Source organism: Chelonoidis abingdonii, chromosome 24 (genome assembly GCF_003597395.2).
Source record: "Chelonoidis abingdonii isolate Lonesome George chromosome 24, CheloAbing_2.0, whole genome shotgun sequence".
Lineage (NCBI taxonomy): Eukaryota > Metazoa > Chordata > Testudines > Testudinidae > Chelonoidis > Chelonoidis abingdonii.
The window spans coordinates 19,010,979-19,031,173 of NC_133792.1; the positions used below are offsets into that span (position 1 = coordinate 19,010,979).

The 20,195-nt window shown below is 42.6% G+C and overlaps 1 protein-coding gene across 2 annotated transcripts in view; it reads left to right on the forward strand.

Moving 5' to 3' along the window:
* COL5A1 (collagen type V alpha 1 chain) overlaps positions 1 to 20,195 on the forward strand; it is a 260,301-nt gene that overhangs the window by 230,639 nt on the left and 9,467 nt on the right. The window contains exons 53-64 of one of the 2 annotated variants that reach the window (XM_075060418.1): positions 6,109 to 6,162; positions 7,101 to 7,154; positions 7,914 to 8,021; positions 8,934 to 8,987; positions 9,094 to 9,147; positions 10,259 to 10,366; positions 11,024 to 11,077; positions 11,497 to 11,532; positions 12,456 to 12,509; positions 13,037 to 13,295; positions 14,205 to 14,317; positions 16,510 to 16,578. In XM_075060418.1, coding sequence (XP_074916519.1) covers positions 6,109 to 6,162; positions 7,101 to 7,154; positions 7,914 to 8,021; positions 8,934 to 8,987; positions 9,094 to 9,147; positions 10,259 to 10,366; positions 11,024 to 11,077; positions 11,497 to 11,532; positions 12,456 to 12,509; positions 13,037 to 13,295; positions 14,205 to 14,317; positions 16,510 to 16,578 — 1,017 coding nt within the window. Of the gene's footprint in view, positions 1 to 6,108; positions 6,163 to 7,100; positions 7,155 to 7,913; positions 8,022 to 8,933; positions 8,988 to 9,093; positions 9,148 to 10,258; positions 10,367 to 11,023; positions 11,078 to 11,496; positions 11,533 to 12,455; positions 12,510 to 13,036; positions 13,296 to 14,204; positions 14,318 to 16,509; positions 16,579 to 16,633; positions 16,703 to 20,195 lie in introns of both variants that reach the window. The other variant, XM_032767553.2, reaches the window with a different exon arrangement.

A 20,195-nucleotide genomic window follows, 5' to 3' on the forward strand; every position in this document is an offset into this window, starting at 1 on the left:
GCGTGCGATCTGGACCATTCGTCTATATACAAGATGAGTCTTTTTGTTTTACAGTCATGTTGTCCCTCCATCGTGGGGTGTGGGGGTCTAGAACAATGTTATTGGCAGAGTGTCTGGATAGCGACCTCTGCAAGATTGGCGTATTTTCTTACTTGCATGGGGATTAACTAAGTTAATTTATTTAATTTCCTGTATTGCCCTTTTTGGTGTTATACATAACTGGATGTGAAAAGGGAAAGAGGTAAAGGAAAGTAGAGGTAAGGTGCAGTTAATAAGAACGAAGTACCTATTAATGTATGGAACAGAGATTGGCCAAGGCTACCAGAAAGGAATCATATGCTCTTCCACCTGGGGGGAAATGAAGATGTTCGAGGTGGTCCAATGATTAGACACTCCATGACGGAAATGTATGGGTGTTAACTGCTGAAGTTGAGGGTGATAGTACCTTTGCTATGGGAATGTAGCAGAGATGGAAGAGCTTGCATGATTGGGGTATGACAAGATGGACAAAGAAGTAAAGGTATCCGTGAACCGTCAAGAAAGCCCTATCTGGCACGACAGGTGGGTTATGATCACGTGTAATGGAGTGCGGCTCTAATGTACCCAATGTCCCACAATAAGACGACTTGGACTGTAAAGAAATACAATGGAGAGGTCTTCCAGGGAAATAAGAATTTAAATGGGCCCTGTTATAATGCCCCCTATATTTGAACATTGCAGAAACAGCCCTCTTACTAACAGCAGGAATTAGCCCTATAGCTCAACGTTCATATTCATTTAACCCCTTTCAGGTGTGTTCATCGCGCATGATCCAACTTCCTACTCAGGTAAAATTTTCAGGCGTGGATAAGATGCTTTCACATGAGTAGTTAAGCTTGTAACAATTTAGATGCCTTTTTATTTCGGGAATGGCAATGTATCATGAGTTTAGTTAAACCATGTGTGCCATATATACTGGGGGGCAGAGATAAGACTTTGAGACGCAAGCCTGCGATTTGGCATTTACTGTCCTTCGGATTTATCTGTGCCTACCCTTCACTTTTCTATTCATTATAGTGTTTTGACGGTAGGTTTAACATGGCCCACTGTTATATTACAGTATATTAACTTTGTTCCTCACAACTTTCAGAAGTATTCTGTCCCTAATTTTGCACTATGTAGTACAAAATTGTTATGTTCGGGTAAAACTCAGTGCACCTAGCCTAACAGATTTATTTGGGCATAAACTTTTCACGGGTAGACAACCCACTTCTTTGTATGCAAGGGAGAAGTGGGGTTTACCCGAAAGCTTTAACCCAAATAATCTGTCTAGATCGTTAAGGTGGCCTACTTGAACTCTCGGTATGTTGTTTGTGTACAGACTTAACTCCGGTACCCCCTAAGCATGTGCACATATGTAGGTTGCAATTCTGTTCACCCTTCGGCCATCTAGAATTACAGGCTAGATCTGATGTGCCATAGAATGAAACTATTGACTTGGTGATGCGAGAGCGCAATTAGGCCCTTTTCTGTCTATTTGTTGTCCACATTTAGCAATTGATAGTAGCTTCATTCCTTAGATTGTGGCACTGTGTTGCTCCATCTTGATAATACGGAGTTGTTTGTCCGTATGATAACCATCCAGCGTTGAAATCTTTTTATCTACAGGGATCCAACAGGTTCCTATGACCCACAAGGTCCACTTGGTCACCAGTCGAGTGTGAGTCAGCTTATGGCTCATTAAATTATCTTATATTCATCAATGTTGCCCCAGCTTGGCTTGCCCATTGAGAAAAACGGGCTTTGCCGGATTGACTCTACAAGGAGACGATGGGGTGGGGGCCAGCTATGGAATAGTATTATATACACCATATGTATCCTTTCCCCTCTAGGGAGCTAGTGGGGAACACAGGTCAAGAGGTAACAACATAGGCCTCTTTGGTAACGAAGAGATGAAGGTCCAAGGGTTTCCCTGCGTTCCCGCCCAGTGGGCTGAGGGTAATTTCCTGACGTGACGTTTTCGGGTCTATACGTCCTATGTGTTCTGTGATTGAGTGTAACCCACTAAAATAGCATTATATCATATTTCCACAGGGTTGCGTACCGGACCACTGTGAGACTCCGGGAGACCGTGTGTGGGACAAATGCAGTATAGGTGGCTCACGAATCCGATTCCTTAGCAGTTTCATCGTTACATATCCACATCTGGTACAAAAGGTAATGTTTTTTCTCCCACATTATTTATGCCTCTCCTTCCTTAGTAGGGCCGCCCAGGTCCCTGGGCCAGGCGGTTTCCAATCTGGACCACCAGGAGCAGAATGGGTCCACAGGTCTGCCGGTGGAATAGAATCCTGGAGTGAATGTCGACTGTGGCGAGAAGGAAGCATCACCTAGCCAGGCGCCCTCTGATCTCTACTTCCATTGAAAATCATGGGAAGCTTGCCACAGGACATCAAAGAAACAGGCTCGGTGACCTTGAGCTGTGGATACGTGCAATGGGCCTTGGCCCTTGAACTTTAAGAACCAGGCAAGTTTTCCATTAAAGCTACCGAAACAGCAGCTGTTTTTTAAAGAGGATGATCCATTGATACGAAGAGAGGGGGACAGATGTAGGACAACTCTGTCCATTGAAGGTGAATCAAATATTAGATCCGTTGTTTCCAAACCTCCTCTTTAAAATCCAGCCAGCCGTGTGACTGAAATAGTTGCCATCTGCATGACTGCCATGATTTACAAACAAATATTGATGCGGTCCTCTGTTCCTAGGACAGTGTTCCAAAAAATGCCATCGCACATGGGGCACTGACTTCAATAAATGTTGCGTCACAGGTCATTAGAGATCCAGGATGTAACTGTTCATGAGAGATTTGAGCTTACTTTCAGATAATCTGTGCGTCGCGAGGTTAAGCTTATATGACAGGGTAAAAACAGTCAATGATGGTCCCATACGGTAGTTAGGGTATGTAATTAGAAAGAAATATTTTCACAACGATACTGGTTGGAATTTGTAAAAACCCTGCAAGTGACCAGTTCTAGGAATTATTGCCTATTATGACCAGCTCTATTTTTTCACTGCTGGAGCTCTATGACCGTGCGTGGCTTTAGTGAAAAGAGGAAACTTTCTACACAGCCACATGCAGATTGCTATAAGTGAACAATATTCCATGTGAATTTCCCCCCTACCCCGATCCTATAGAGGCTGTGCACCTGGTTGAATTGTGCCTGAGCCTGGTCTTCCGGATAAAAGAGGGTGGATCATTCAGCGCTCCCTGGTAAGTGGTACATTTTAAAAATATACATAAATATAGTTTTTTAACTGAGATTAACGTTTCGCTAAGCACTTCTTAAGGCAGTGCAAGGCGGGTAAAAATAGATGTCCTTTCGTATACGGTGAGTTGGCCCCACATGTGTGATTGCCTTGAAAGTCAGCACTCTTTCTGTTTGCCAAGCGGCTCGCTTTGTTTCAGGTTGAACTTCTCAGGCAATGGTTCAGACTAGCAGAAATATTAAAAAGATTAAGATCTGTGCGGAATGTACAAGGTTCTGTCTCTCTGGAGCCTTCTGAAACATTGTATTAAGGCTAGTGGACACTGGAATTCTCTCGCCCTCAGTGCTCCCTGACAAGTTTAAGTTCTTTTCTAGCGTCTGTCCTTTCCCAGGGTTTGTCTTGAGGGGTTGAAATTGCGAGTCCCTTCAGCCCCAAGATTGCTGGTGGATAATGCGTCATTCATGCAGTCCAAGGATACGAACCTGAATTTTCCTCCTTTTGGAAGGAAAGGTCGCGCGTGGCGGGCGTCAGCATATCCTAGGGGCGAATAAACTATGGTGCTGCAGTTACGCGGCTGCACCAAAAAGCTGCTGTTTGATTGTGAACTAAGAAGTCTAAACACTCCTATAGTACAGAACAACAGGGCCATCTATTATTTGGAGCAGAGGAACGTATTTATAATAAACAATGCAGGCTATCCTGAGAGGTGTAATTCGACATATAAACAATAAACCGCTTTTTTCTGTAGCCTAATGGAAAACTGTTTTCCCATACAGGTCCTAAAGGAAAGAGTGTGAAAGGGAGAGCTGCCCCCTCGCGTCGGCTGCTGGTCCTCCATTGCCCTAATAGGATCCACAGCGTTGTATGAGGACGAAGAAGCCCTCGGGGGGTAAGTAGCCCTCTGATAGAAATGTGGCTTAAACGAGGTTCCTTTTAAGCTGGTGTTCCAAGATGCTGGGAATGTGACATGCTTAGCAGGCAATGAAACCATACTTAGGAGGTGTCCAAGTTGCACAAACCAATTCCATTGGATTTTTTAGGAGAATACTGCCTAGTTCTATAATATTCAGTAATACTAGGATATTCAGTCCTTTCCTAACAGAGGCTCAAGTTAGCGCTCTATATCTTGTTGCGACTCTAATTAATCAAACAAATCTCAGCTCCAAACCGTCTCAAAGTTTACGAAAAAGTTCTTATGGACTTGCCTCAAGTTTTATAAATGGGTAACCAAAAATGTGATATATTTAACATCCATAAAACTTTTTAAAACTTCTTGATCCTGGATCTGAACTTCACAGCTCCCTTCTCCATGTATCGATAGCCATGGTCCAAATCCGGATACCTTTCAGTTTTGGAAAAGCAGCAGAGATCCTTGTGAGCACCTTATAGCAACAGACTGGTTGTGGGTGAATACCCTTGTCCAGACCGCGGCTTTGGGAATGCTGACTTGAACATGATCAAGGCTATGTGTCTCAAGGGCTTTGTATGTTTACAGTAGCGCTTTCAGTTTGTGTCTGGAATAATGGCATACATGTTGCTTTAGAAGTTCTCCAGTAAACAATAATATACCGCAGTTGAATGGGGAATAATATTTTTCTCTTCTTTCGCACGGGCCAGTTGGTTTTCCTGGTGTCCTGGCCCCCTGGAGAAACCTGGCCCAGTGTAAGTCCAACCATTCAGAATGATCTCGTGAGGCAGTCACGAAATAACTGCTTTCACCCTGGATGGAGAAGCAATTCATGAGATATAAATCTTCATATCCTCTCGAGGGTCAAGATGGTCCACAGGTGCAAAGGTGATGTGATGGTGAACCTGGTCAACTGTAAAGTACATTTCCTGGGAAACAAGGTCTGTAAGATTTAGGTATGGTATTCACCTTCTGCTTGAATCCTCTTCCTATGTCTAACTTTGCCCAGATCACTAGAAATGTAGGAGACTGTCGGGAGAAGATTTTCAAAGGGACAACAGGTTGTAGCTTACGCACCAAACTCCTATGACTTCTTTACTGGGACTATAGTACCTGACTTCATTGTGCGTGTGATCATCTCACCGCTCTTCTAAGTCTAACTGTCCAGTAATTTCTGGACCCCAGCAGTGACTTTTAGCTTGAGTATATTATGTTGTTCCCTTTTCAGTTTTAAGATGTCTTTATAGTTCAAGTAAAAGCAGCAGAGAATCCTGATGGACCTTATAGACTAACAGACGTTCTTTGATAGCAATGAGCTTTCGTCGGGTGAATACCCACTTCGTCAGTACGCATTGATATTGGGTGGAATTTCAAGGGGCAGGTTATATAGTATGCTAGCAAGCAAAGCTAGAGATAACAAGGTTAGTTATATACAGGAGGATGAGGCCCTGTTCTAGGCAGTGAGGTGTAGAAAACCAAGGGAGGAGAAAATGGTTCTGTTATTGGCAAGCCAATTCACCAGGTCTTTTGTTTAGTCCTGAGTTGATGGTGATGCAAATTTGCGTATGAATGAAGCTCAGCAGTTGCCCTTTGAAGTCTGGTTCCTGAAGTTTTTTGGTGCAGGATGGCCACCTTAAGGTTTGCTATAGTGTGGCCAAGGGGGGTGAAGCTCTCCACAGGTTTTTGTAATATTGCCTCTTTAAGTCTGATTTTGTCCATTTATCACTTTTCCCGTAGAGAAAAAGTCACCCTTTGTACTTACATCATAAGATGGGGTAAAAATGTGGCAGATATCAGCCCTTCTGATTAGCACTATAGCCTCATATTGTCTCTGCTCTCTTAATTCAAATTTTAATGCAAATAGAATCGCGTCAGGTCCCATGTAGAATACCTGCTCTGTTTCTTTTACATGTCAGATACAATTATGAGTGTTTTCTTTTCAGCTTTTACCCAGGATCTCTGTGGTCCAACTGGAGAACCAGGCCCATCAGGTCCCCCGGGGAAGAGGGTAAGTTAATTTGTTAGAATGTTGTTTCATGTACATTTTAATGAGATTTCTGAAATTAGTATCATTATTATGCTTTAATTCTAACAGACCTTACCCAATCAGTTCACTCAGTAAAGTTCTTAAAGTTCTGATCAAATGGTAAATATCTGCTTTGCATGGCAACATTTGTCACTTCAGTATCAATCTTGCAATATTGTCATATTGATGTATAGAAATATGGGGCCAGAGCCTGCACTGGCGCAAATGGGCAAAAGTCAGTGGAGCTGTGCCTATTTAAACCAGCTGGAGTTCTGGCCTGTGTGTAAAATGGTCAGTAAAAGTAATATATGCTGAAAACAATTGTTAAGGAAATATCTTGATCTGTATTTGCCTGCCTGTTTATGGATTGATCCTGCAAACACCAACAGGCAGAGTTCACTGCTCGTGGAGTCCACAAGACAATGGAATTTGGCACCAGCTCTCCCAAAAATGTATGCATGTGCGTCTCTTGGGGGGTGCTCACAAGTGTGTACCCCCAAAAACGGAATCAGTAACTCAGAATAATTTATTTTCTGAAACTAAGAACAAAATGTGAGAAAATTCACATACTGAAATGCAGTAGTTTATTGGCGACGGTTGAGGCCAATCCAAAGCTGATGGAAGTTAATGGAAAGGTGCCTATTGAATTTGATGGGCTTTAGATCAGGTTATTGGTAACCAAAATAAATGAGATAAAACATGTGGCTCTCCCATCCTATTTCAGGATTTCTTTGCCAAATGTTCATCTGAGAAGGGTAGAAGGTTAATTTATAAGGGTGTTAATTTTTAAGGCCATTGGCAGATAGCCACCTTCATATTATTTTCCTTCTTGTTTACAGTATCTCTGTAAATACCACCACAGCCATTCCAGATGAACTGTGGTCTAAGATGCTATTGCTTCTGTTTCATGTTCTCACTAGGGTCCTCCTGGTCCAGCAGGTCCTGAAGGAAGACAAGGAGAGAAAGGAGCCAAGGTAAGGGATAAACATATATTGATAAAATCAGGACCTTCAGCTGTGCCCTCTGCAGCCCTTTGTATGCAACACCTCATAAAATCTTGTGTAGGAAGAACAGAATGTCGTCTCACTTTGTATTTCAACAAACCATCAAACCTGGAATTTGGGGCCATCAACTTCAAATGAAAACTTACCTGCTAAGTGCTTGTTTTGCAGTTTAACAAATTCCACTGGATATTTATGGAATTGTAAAGGGCTTTGGGATATGTTTTTGCTATCCAAAGTGTCATTTACTGTTTTGCCAATAGCACCATGTATACAGGACTCTATAATATCATAAAGCAAACATGATATTCGCAAACAGTGATTATCTCAATAACAACGTTGAGCCAAAATTAGAATCGTGTTGCAAATGGTATTGTAAGTTACATTATTATTATTATTATTGTTATTAGTTATGATGTATGTTGTGGTGGCACCCAGGGGCCCTAGTCACACACTATTGTGTCAGGTGCTGTACAAACGCTGAACAAAAAGATGGTAGAGCGTACGGTCTAAGCAGTACTACTGCAGGTTAGTCAGTAAACAGGTGGAAATGGAAGAGTACTGCAACTCCAGGATTTGGCTTTCAGTGGGTGCAGTAGAGAGCAGGATGGTGTGTGGCCAGAAGGTATATAATAGGGAGGGAGTTGCATGCATCACACTAGCTCTGATCAACTGTAATTCAGCTATTTAAAGAGCAATTGAAAACTGAATCACTTTGTCGCTTGCCACCAGGGTGAATCTGGTCTGGAAGGACCTCCTGGAAAGACAGGTCCTGTTGGTCCCCAGGGAGCTCCAGGGAAACCTGGTCCTGATGGCCTTCGAGGAATTCCTGGCCCAGTGGTGAGTATTTAAAAAACTGAGAGTAGTCCCAGCAAGCTTTTGAACAGGAATAATGACCAGGCCTTACAGTAAATCATCTCTCTTAGGGGATGCCTTTTGCCCCCGGCACCAGTGTAGCTGGGCCACAGAAGCGAACAGTCTCCAGACTTGAATGCCTGATGTCTGGCGGCTCAGTGATTTTAGTAGAGGGGCCCTAGCTCTAGAATTCACTCCCCCACTCCCCTCAGTGATCCAATAGAGGCCAAGTCTGCTGACTTTTATAGCATGATGGAATATCTGTTCTTTTCCATGGCTTTTGGCTGAGTTTTGGGGTGGGAAGGATGGGGTGAGTTGGTATTTATTTTACTTATGGTAGAACAAGGAAGTCAAGGGTAATTGTGTGCGTTTGGCTTTCATTTTTGATTAAAGGTTGAAGAAGCTCTAGGGTAAAATTTCCCAAAGCGCCTACTTCCCATTTTCAAAAGAGACTTAGGCACACGGGAGCCATAGTCCTATTAACTTTCGTTTCTTTGGTGCACTTGGGCAAAATTCTCATTGCCACTTAGTCAGGAGTAAAGGAGGACTTCAAGACTGGGCCTTGTGTTTTGCTTTTTTGTTTGTTTATTTTAATTTCAGAAGACTGGATCCAAAGCTCCTTAAAGTTGCTAGAAAGACTCCTGACGTCAGTGGCCTTTGCATCAGGCCCAGAACATGTGCCTGCTCCTGGAGCATTTCTAATTGGGTGTTAAAATTAAGGTTAAAATATATACATTTAATGATGGTTATAGAATGAATCCTTTTTTCTAGAGATGGGCCCAAGCCACAGAGTTCACATATGGAGGGGTAAAGTTTGAGGTGCTCAAATCTAGAATTTCACCACTAGACAACCTCTACTATGAATGCCTAATCGGAGTGGATTGCATTGTTTTACAGGGTGAACAAGGACTCCCCGGTCCCCCAGGCCCCGATGGTCCTCCAGGCCCACTGGTATGTCTTTATAGTCCCAGTTGTTTGGTTACTTATATACAGAATTTTGCATTTGGCGTATATTATTTTTATCTGAGTTTCCTCTTCTTTTATTTATTTTTTTAAGGGCCCGCCTGGTTTACCTGGTCTTAAGGGAGATTCAGGTCCTAAAGGTGAAAAGGTGAGACTGCGACATAAAACATGTTCAGATACTTTTATTTTCAAAGTCATTGATTCCCCCCCTTCCCACTCCCAACTCTCGGGACAGTACATAATAGATGTCAGTAGTGATGCTATGGTGATGACGTGTATATTATAAGATTCTGTAGCTTTTGGGGTAAAATCCACCCCTGTGAAGTAAGCTTCACAAGGTCTCTGCACTGGTTACGTCCACTATAAACCCTATTTTGAGTTCTTAAATGAGACTGAAATGGTGCATAGGCCTTGTGCAGTCTCTCTGCATGGGAATAGATGTATCCCTCTATGCACAGTACACAGTAAGATTCCGCATTGGTCCAGAATTCACTGTTTTCACCACAGGATGTGCTAAAACAGAAAGAGGGACTGTTGAGGATATCATAACATCAGGATATAATAGTGTTAGGCAGTTCCTTAGAGCAGGCCTCTAGCATACAAGAGGTGTTGATCATGACAACTACCTCAGTTATGAATCTTCAGGGTATATATGTTGAGTATCAGATGGGTTCATTGACCAGGAAGCCCTGTAAGTGGGTCAGGAAGAAATTTCTCCCCATAGTTCAGTGTGTAACATTACACATTGGAATCCATGGCTTATGTTTAACACCTTCCTGGGAGTTACCTGGCATAGATACATTACGCAGGAAACTAAACTGATCCATTCTGTTATGCTTATGTGCCTATGCGATCTCTAGTTATCATGGCTGTGTAGCGCATGCAGTTAGCAAGAGGCAAAGAAAGAGGCAGTAACTAGAAATTAACATCACATATGCCAGTGTATGAAAAGAACAGACTCCAGAGTACAGCAGTGCCCCTTCTGTTATCATATTTACAGTATTCCTTTAGCAAAAAGCTAGTGTTTTTCATTACACTAGGAGTTGTGGGCATTTTTGGCCGCTTTTCATGCTCAGCTACAAACACTTTCCTTGTGCCTGCTCATCCCCAGATTCCCAAAAGGTACAAACACTTTTCTTCCACTTGTTTAGTTTCTTCCTTTTACAGATGGGTTCTCCTGTAGGAGTTTCTCACACTCAACACCTTCCAGAGTATGACACAGCTGATCTTAATTAAACTCTGCTATTTATTTTCTCTAGGGTCATCCAGGTTTAATTGGCCTCATTGGGCCCCCTGGTGAGCAGGGAGAAAAGGGTGACAGAGGTCTCCCAGGACCCCAGGGTTCATCCGGACCTAAAGGAGAGCAGGTAGGTGTTTTTAGGGGCACTTTGGAGTCATTCGTGAGACTTTCCTTAAATGTGCCTGGGAAGCGATGCTGAGCTTCATACTGGGCTTAAAGGATTAAAACCTTGTTCCTTTCATCAGATGGCTTTTTCATAGTAGAGTTGGCCTTTTCTGGTCAGAGGCATCATCTCAGCATGACACAGGGTGCTTTTGCTAGCTCTTTAATGACATTTCCTACACAAATATCCCATACTGTGGAAGCTTGTGATGGGCACCAGCTGGAAGTTATTCAGCTTAAGGGAATTCAAATGAAGGGAAGTTCTGATCCAGATCCAAAATTGGTTTTGGTCTTAGGGATTTGGACCTGTCCTTCTAAAGAGATGCTGAATCCCTGTGCTCTGAAAGGTCAGGGAAGTGGGCAGCTTGGGCCTATCTCTAATGGAAAAAAGTGAGACCTGGAAACGAGGTGGCTCTTTTAAAGATTCAGGCCCTGGGACAGTACATTGATCTCTGTGTGTAGACTCTCACACCTCCATGGATAAGCCTGCAGGACAGTGGCTTTATTCTATACTTAGTCATCAGTCACTAAGCACCCAAATCTGAAATCTGAGCTTATGGTACATAGATGATGACCAACATGAATACATTGAAATTAACTTTATTTTGCCTTTACTTTTTAGGGTATCACTGGTCCTTCTGGTCCAATTGGACCTCCAGGTCCACCAGGATTACCGGTATGTAGTTGAAATCGAAAAGCCATTTGGTCAAGTGGCAAAAGCACAGAACTGCGAGTCAAACAATCTGGCTCTGCCGCTGATGCAATGTGTGACCATTGACAAGTCATGTAAATGCTTTGTACCTCAGCTTCCATGAAATATGGCTAATCGTGTGCTACACACTTCCACGGGTTATTGCACAGCTAAGTTCATCAATATTTGTGTAGCACTTTGAATTGCTTTGTTAATATTAATAATACATTTCTGATGTTCACTAATAAGCAAGTAAAGTCAAACTCTTCAAATGTCCTCAGAAAATGAAAAAACGGGCACAAACGTGGCTGAAGTGAATTTATTGAAAAATTCAAATGACTATGAAATGACTTCACATTTTTTGCCTAATGCTAATGATATATTTTTCTCTTTCCTCCATTCAGGGTCCCCCTGGCCCAAAGGGTGCTAAAGGGTCATCAGTAAGTAAAGACAATACAAAATTAAAAGGCAGAGGAATTTTTATTAGGTGCATAACCTACTATCAGTATTACAAATCAGTAGAGTCAAGGCAATTAGCTAAAGATTATTTTAGCGAATACAGTCCTTTCAGGCTGTTTAAAATGAAAAAATATAATTGGAAATGTTTCTTTTATGCCCATTGTATATTCTGCCACATCACTGTTGAAAAGATCAGAAATATTAAAACAGTGGAAAGTAAGCAACAAGCCTATTGCTGTAAAGATGGAGATCTTAAAAATGGAGAGTGAGAGAGGGAGGGAGAAATGGAAGAGTGGTAGGTGTGACACAGAGTGAAGAAACGGGTGGAAAACACTCAGTTAAACTAGTTTAATGTCACCGTTTTCTCCTCCGTGAAGTTAGAACTATAGCTTGTTGAAAAATGCAAGTTACTTTTAATGGGGAAATTTAAAAAAATGTATTTATCAGTATGTTCTATATACAAAATTCAGTTTATTCATTACACAAACAAAAACCTAAAATTTCTGTTTCAATTTCTGAAAACCTTTTTGGTTTAAAATGTTCATGTTTGAGAGGGGTGTGGGGGGCAAAATTTTTACATAAATCCTAACCAAAATGTGGACATTTTGCCAAAAACTTTTTCAGTAAAAGTTTTTCAGCTTGTTTTTTCAGCAAAATATCAGAAAATTTCTGCCAAAATGAAAATATTCTGCAAAAATATTCATGTTGGTTAAAAATCTATTTTTCATCCCCCCAAAAAAATATTTTGACAAGCCCTAGTTAGAACCATGTGTGCTTGGGGTAGCTGGAGGCTGAGGGAGAGAGCAGAAAGAAATTTAAAGAAAGAATTATATGCATGGAGAATTTGTGACAGCTGGTATTTATAAGTGAGCCACTCACACTTGTTTCTGTTTTTTGCACTCAGGGTCCAACGGGTCCAAAGGGTGAATCTGGCCATCCAGGCCCACCAGGACCTCCTGTAAGTATAACCCATTGTGATGAAGCCTATGGTGAAGTGAGAGCTAGAGTTAGTGTATGACATACCCCTGACAACTCCAGTTCTTGATAAAGAGGCAACATGCCGAGGAGATAGGTGGCTTAGAAATACCAGAGAGGGAGATGAGGCAAGAAGGCTGAACAAAAAAAGGAAAGAGGTGTGCGTGGAAAGGATCAACCCACAGGTTGAAGGTGGAGCATCTTTCTTGAAAGACTTTCCAACCAGGGTGGATATTTTTAGCACCAAAAGACTTTCCCAGCAGTCTGTATGCCTTGTGCAGACTCTCTCCTACTACGCAGGTTGAATGCCTGAGCCCTGTAAAATTCACTGGTGACTGAGGATTTCCATTAGTACCATAATGGACCTTTGAGACCTCCTGCGTTTGCGTGTCCTGTGGCGGTGAATCTTCCTGTCACTAGTGCAGCATGTTCATTCCTGTGGCTGTCCCTTCTGTTTCTTTCACATTTCCCCTGCGAAGCTAACATTTCAAGTTCTTTCCTTGCACCAAGGGTCCTCCCGGGGAAGTGATCCAGCCCCTGCCTATCCAGTCCTCCAAGAGGACCAGGCGAAACATTGATGCAAGCCAACTGGTTGATGAGGGAAACACCGACAACTACATGGATTATGCAGATGGCATGGAGGAGATCTTTGGTTCCTTGAATTCTTTGAAACTGGAAATTGAGCAAATGAAGCATCCTTTGGGCACTCAGCACAATCCAGCTCGTACCTGCAAGGATTTGCAGCTTTGCCACCCTGACTTCCCTGATGGTAGGTGCTTGAGGCTGTGAACAGGGCTGGGGGAAGAAAGAAAGCCCAGCAGAGTTCATAAATCTGCACAAGCCTGTTAGTACAACTTAGTGCTGGTAGGAACATAGAATTTGTATTTTCCTGCAAACATGAGGTGAAGAGTAGGGGCTTGTCATGAGAGCCCCTCACCCAGTTGCACCCTGGGAGGTGTAGCTGGGCCAGAGAGCCTAGCCCGTAGAGGAAAATGGGAGCAGGACGTATTCTAATGGCAACACCCTTGAGGCATCACAGTGCCATTTTGAATCAAAATACTTCAGTTTTTGGCCAAAAGTCAAAAACTGGGGTGTGTTTCAAGCCTTCCATTTTTTCAGTGAAACACTGAAAATTTCCACAGGAAGTAGACACACTTTTCATGAAAAATGTTATTTGGTCAAAAACCCAGTTTTTCCACTGAAACACAGCTTTGACAGAAAATATCCAACCAGCTCTACTATAAATCCAACATATCAAGTATGAAGTATTGTATAGATATATACTGAGGGCCAGATTGTGGGTCTGGCCACTGGAGCCTTGTCTACACTATGGCTACCACCTGTTCCAACAGCCACTAATAGGCGTTGGAATTAATGAAGCGTTTATTTGGAAATTTCCCCCGTGCGGATAAGGCTGCAGTAGGATCACCATAGTAGTGTTCCAGTTCTGAATTTATGCACTGTTCTACATACTGCACTTTGCATGTTGATTGTGAAGCCTTGTTATCTCCAGGTCTGTATTACTATATAAGGAGAAACATGTGTTGGCTGGTCACATACAAGTAATGTAATCTTATCCCAGGGATGGAAATGGTTGGGTTTGATCCTGAGGAAGTTCTGGAAGTTCTGTTACATTCTTAACTTCATATAGGCTAATCCCTTTTCCTCCAACTTCCAGGTGAATACTGGGTAGATCCTAATCAAGGATGTTCAAGGGACTCTTTCAAAGTTTACTGTAACTTCACAGCTGGTGGAGAGACCTGTATCTTCCCTGATAAGAAATCTGAAGGAGTAAGTTCCCACAAACTGTATATTTTTCCTCTGAAGCTGGTAATGGAGTGTTTCCTATTGTGCATATTCATAGCCAGTCACCTTGATCAAATAAACTCAACAATGGAAAGTAAAAAGTAAAGATACAATGTGTTTGTTAATGTCAGATTCAAGATTGGTTTTGGATTACGTTTACTGAGCGCATTTCACTGAATGAGTAAGCAATTTTTACGCTGTTTTAGGGCAAGGTTTTGATGGTCTCTGAAGTATGATGAAAGCTGATACCTTACTTTTTTTTGCATTGCTTTACAAAGGCAAACTTCTCCATCATTGTCTCTACCGTAGTTCACCATGAGGTTTATTTAATCTACTCTTTTTATCCCCAATTCAGCAGTGACTGCTACTCTGATGGTTTTGTCCCTCAGCACTGCTGGTTCCTCTTCTACTTTGACCGAGTCTTCTAACATAGTGGAGAAATGTTGTTCTGCTGTAATTTCTCCTGTTACTCATGTACTTGGGTGTTCCAAACTACCATGCCTAGGATCAGGAGATTTCATAGCATTCAGTTGGTATGCAGACCAGGTGTGAATCGGTTTAGTTAATGGGCAATGATGTGCTCTCCCATCCTCATACTTCCAAGGATCCCCCCAGTAATAACTCAGCCAGTCACATCCAGTTGACCATGCCAAGTTTTCTAAGTGTCTTTCAGTTGCAGTAAAGTACACCTCATTGCCATCCGCTTTATATTATGGGGCTGATCATCAGGTATAAAGACCTTCTCTTAAATCTAGTTTCTCCACTAGGTAAATGTGATCTCTTCCAAGGTGGCTGTCAAGGATCCTCTCAGTACCATCAAGAAGGTCTTCCCATGCTAGGTTAGGGTATAGACAAGAAAGATTCATTACTCCTGTGCACCCTGATATAAGCTGTTCACTTGCTGAGATACTTTCAATCCCTAGAAATATACATCAGAATGGAACAAGTGATACGCAGTGCAGAATTTCCCTGGGGTTCTTTTGGGGATTGTTTAAACAGAAGATACATTTCTTCTCTTTGGTGTTAGACCACCGTTGTTCTCCTCCAGTCATTGATTATTAAACTATCAAAATCTGAGTATTAAAATCCTTACAGTGTTGACTTTGCAAGCTATTGCAGTATTCCCAGTGGGACTGATTCTTCTATCACATACACTGGCATAAGTGAGAGGAGAATCCAGCCTATTATATTAATTACTTGCATAGGTATTTGTGGATATTTTGTTATGTGCCGCTGCATGAACTGAAAAATGTATCCCATCTCGGTGCATCCACAGCATGGCAAAAATGTACCGTTTGATGTTATGGTTCTCCTCCAGTGAAGGAAAGAATAATCCCAAGGCACCTACATCTAATTTAGTCTTTGTTCTTGGAAAGAGTGAAAGGAACAGTGAGGAAGCTGGTGGAATAATGAGGGGATATTAACTAAACTCTATCCCTGCCTGCTCCCCCATTAAACACATCCCTTGTTCTGACTGAAAAGAGAATATTCAAATTCACAGCTGTAAAGGGTCCTCCGGGAAGGATGGTTTGGCAACTCCTCTCCTTATCAAGGTCACAATCTGGTTCATTACAGACTGTTCAGTTGGGACTCCTCCTTGTATTCTGGTTCATTGCCTGCCAAGGACTACACATTCCATTGACACTATGTTACTGGTGCTCAAACACACAAAGCAGATGCTGGTGTTTTATTAATTCTCCTAGCCGAGCCTCTCCTTGCTCCAGCACATCTGGATTTGACATTGGACTGACATCAGCCTTCTCCATTCTCAGTGCTGCTTTTCCATCCTTGCCCCCCACCAATCCCCATGTAGATAAATGGATCATTTACCACTAATACTTTTCTCTTTTTTTTTTTGCCATCCGTCTGCAAAATGTGATGCCAATTTTCTATCAGCAGATATCTAAAGGTTACAGATCATTAACCTCTTAGCAATGAAAGGTGGTACCAAGGCAGTTTATACCTCTGTGCAGTGGTGGAATGTCCTAATTTAGAAGCTGGCAGGACCCTAGGGCTCAGCAGAGTGTTTTTATTACCAGTGTGTAAAGTTTAAGAAACTATGTGTTAAACAAAGTTGGAGAGTTTCAATGAGACAGACAGACCCAGGATGTGCAATTGAATGTAACCTTTTCTTTCTTTCTTTGTTTCTCTCTTCCACTTTCCCGCCCACAATTTAGGCTAGAATTACTTCTTGGCCAAAGGAAACCCCGGGCTCCTGGTTCAGTGAATTCAAGCGCGGTAAACTGGTAAGAGGCACCCTACCACTTTCTGTTGGTCTTTAATCCGTCTCATATTTTACAGAGCAAAATGGCTCGTTGGCCCAAAGAGCAGCCTTCCACATGGTATAGTCAGTACAAGCGGGGTTCCTTGGTAAGTGGCTAACCTTGGCCCTACAGTCTGAATCTGAGCACGTCAGCCACGTCCGCTTTGGTTATGGCCAAACTGTTTGCACTCTGCATGTTGGACTAATAACCATCCTAGGACACCTTTTAAAAAAAAAAATTAAGGTGGAACGCTGACTAAAATATATTGGAGGCACATTTATATGACCCTCTTCGGGGAAGGTAACGGGGTGCAGGCCCCAATTCAGCAAGGCTGTAAGCACATGCGCAGTATGTGAACAGCCAATGAGATTACTCCTGTGCTTAACACTAGGCATTCGCTTAAGGACCTTGCTGGATCAGAGCCTCTGACAGGAGCTGGCTGGTAGCTCCTTTAGTGCGATAGCTAAATCTAGCAGCTGGAACTGGCCACTCTTCTGAATCACAACCAGTCACCATTGTGCTACCAAAGCCTACTAACTATAGCCGGGATCAGCACTTATATACCACAGTGATCGGGTCTACAAGAATACGAGACTTGGACAGAATTTTTTTATTTATTTTTTTTACAAGGAAGTTTTCCAGTGAAAAAATGGGAAGTTTTTCCATCAAAAATGTCTGTGAATTATTTTCTGTATTTCAACCAACTCTAAGGGCACATAAGGCAGGCAAATAATAGAGAAATAAGCTAACCCACTGGAGGTAGATCCTTCAGTTTCATGTCCCGATATTGTTGCTGAGTCCAGGGCATCATGAGTCTGTCTTCAGTACAGTCTCCTAGCAGAAGTATCCCCCTTCCACACCACCTCCATTAGTCTTGGAGAAATGGAGAAAACCCACTGAAGAAGAAGGATTTCAAACCCTGCACATATTCTCTAAGCCTGTGTGAACTAGAACTTGGCCTAGAGACACTGTTAAAGTTATAAAGGGAAGAAGAATCTCTGTCAGTTAAATAATTCATGATACCTGCATTCTACAACAGAGAAACCAAGGAAGTGAGGAAAGAAGGAAAGCACAGATAGTTGATGAATAAACATCTACAACAGGGATTCTTGACCTTTTTTCTTCCTGAGGCCCCCCAACATGCTGTAAAAATTCCTTAGCCTGCCTGTGCTGCAACTATTTTTCTGCATATCCAGGCGCTTAAAAACCAGGGTCAGCATTAGGGGGTAGCAAGCAGGGCAACCACAGCACAGGGGGGCCCTTGAAACTTTGTTGCTCAGGCTACAGCTTCAGCCCCACCTGGGGTGGCAGAGGGCTCGGGCTTCGGCTTTCTGCCCTGGGGCCCAGCAAATCTACCGCTGACCCTGCTCTCTGGCAGACTGCTTGAAATTTCCTTGCAGCCCCCGGGGTCCCGTGGTTGAGAACCACTGATCTACAATATGTGCCCCAGGGGTGCTGGGAGCTGAGATGTAGCTGCATGTCTTGGAAAGATGAAATCTACTGTAGAGTGACCACATTTTATGGAAATACAGAACAGTATCCAAGGGTCCATAAACTATGTTTGTAGGTCTCATTGTGGAATGATTAGCATGAACAGGACCCTTCAAAGAACAGAAAGCTCCTGAATGAATCTCAGGTCTGAACAAGCAAGTAATGAGCTCTGTGGAAATCAGTGGGATTTGGGAAGAAAAAAATACACACAGGGCCAGATCCTCAGCATCACCAGAGTATTAGAGCAGTGGTTCTCAAACTTTAGTTCTGGTGACCCCTTTCAAACAGCAAGCCTCTGAGTGTGACACCCCCACCCCATTATAAATTAAAAATATTTAATGCTGGAGGTGACGTGGGGTTTGGAGTGGAGGCTGACAGTTCACGACACCCCCCCCATGTAATAACCTCACGACTCCCTGACGGGTCCCAACCCCCAGTTTGAGAACCCCTGAATTAGAGCTGCACCGCTTTGCACTAGGGGAGGAACTGACCCACTGTATATACCCAGCATCTCCTTCCTTCCTCATACACAGAGCCAGCCTGGTCAGGCTGTGTGGGCCTCCTGGAACTTCCTCTGCAGAGTTTTGCTGCAGTACACATTAAACTTCCACCTTAAAAACCAACCGATAAACAAAGAGACTGCCTTCTTTTCTCAAGCCACATTCTTTGTCACTAAGTGCTGAACACTCTGATTCTGTCCACGAGAGAGCAACGGCTTCCATAACAGTTCCTGCAGCGCACGCCCCAAACAGCGGGGTTGTATTTTGAATGTATCTCAGAGGGGCTTAAAACCAGCACTTCAGCCTCTTAAACATCTCGAGGGGGAGGGGCAAATTCTCATGACTTAACTTCAAAATACTTCACTAATTAATATCTGTATCTGTTCTACTGATTTTTTTTGATTTTTTTTTTTTTAGTCTATTGAAATTAGCCACTCACTTTAAGAGCTGAATAGCCAGTGTAAAATTTCAGTTTGGGGGTTTGTTTCTTTTTGCTATGAACTTCAAAGCTATTTGGAGCCCTTTGTTTCATCTCTCTCTGTTGCCGTTTTCTTGCTATGTACCTATGCTACATTTTCTTTTGAAAAGAGCCCCCAGCACCTAGAAGATATTTGTCAATGGAATACCCCAGTGTTAAACACGTGACTCATAAAAACAATGCTCTGGTTTTAAGAACACAGCCAATGTCAGTAAAATGGATGGAACAGAATGCTGGTACTGGTAAGTGGAGGGAGTTAGTGCACTTTGACTGGAAATTGAAATCCTGACTTAGGTCAAAAATGTAAATAAGTTTGATTAGTCTCTTTAGAGGTCCAGTCCTGCTTTTGTTAAAGTCCATAGCTAGAGCCCCATGGATTGAGTGTCTTTCTGCACATCCCAGACACACTGGACACTGGGGGCTTGAGCCAAAAGTTGTTGAAAGCAATGGAAAGACTCTCCAGGGGCTGTGAATGGAAGCTGTGGGTTCTCAGAATGGCTGAAATCTCAGGCCACTTATTTAGGTGGCTGAACAGGAATTGAGGAGCCAACTTTTAAAAATGTTGGCCTTTCTTTTGGGACAGTTTGTAGAACCCCATGGATCTGAAAGGACATTAACATAATAAACAGAAAAATCATCTGGTGTGATGTTTCCATCCCATTATCTCTTACCCACTGGTTAATATCAGTGAAATGCAGACAGATGACCGCATTAATTCCCACCACTTCTCAGTGATGGATATAGTTTAAAAAGTAAAAGGGTTACAGATCTTTTCTTCTGGAGTGTGCACTCCAGCCCTTGCATGTGTGTGTGACTCCCATTAAAGCTAATTATGCTTTATATCTATCCAAACCTATAATCATTTATTGCCATATGGCATCCATCACGAATTGTTATTGTAATGCATAAAGAAGGAAGGGATTGATTCTTCAAAACCACACTCCCACGAGCAATTCTCTTGCACATAACTTATCCCATTGGCTCCAGCTGAAGGGCTTCGGGCCCAGCATCTAAAGAACCACATCTCTGCCCACTTCAAAGGGGTATTGGATGCCAAGGTCAAACAGCTAAAAAACCAGAGACCTGGTGGAATTGGGCGATGCTTATCAGTAGCTCTGTGGGCCCGTGAA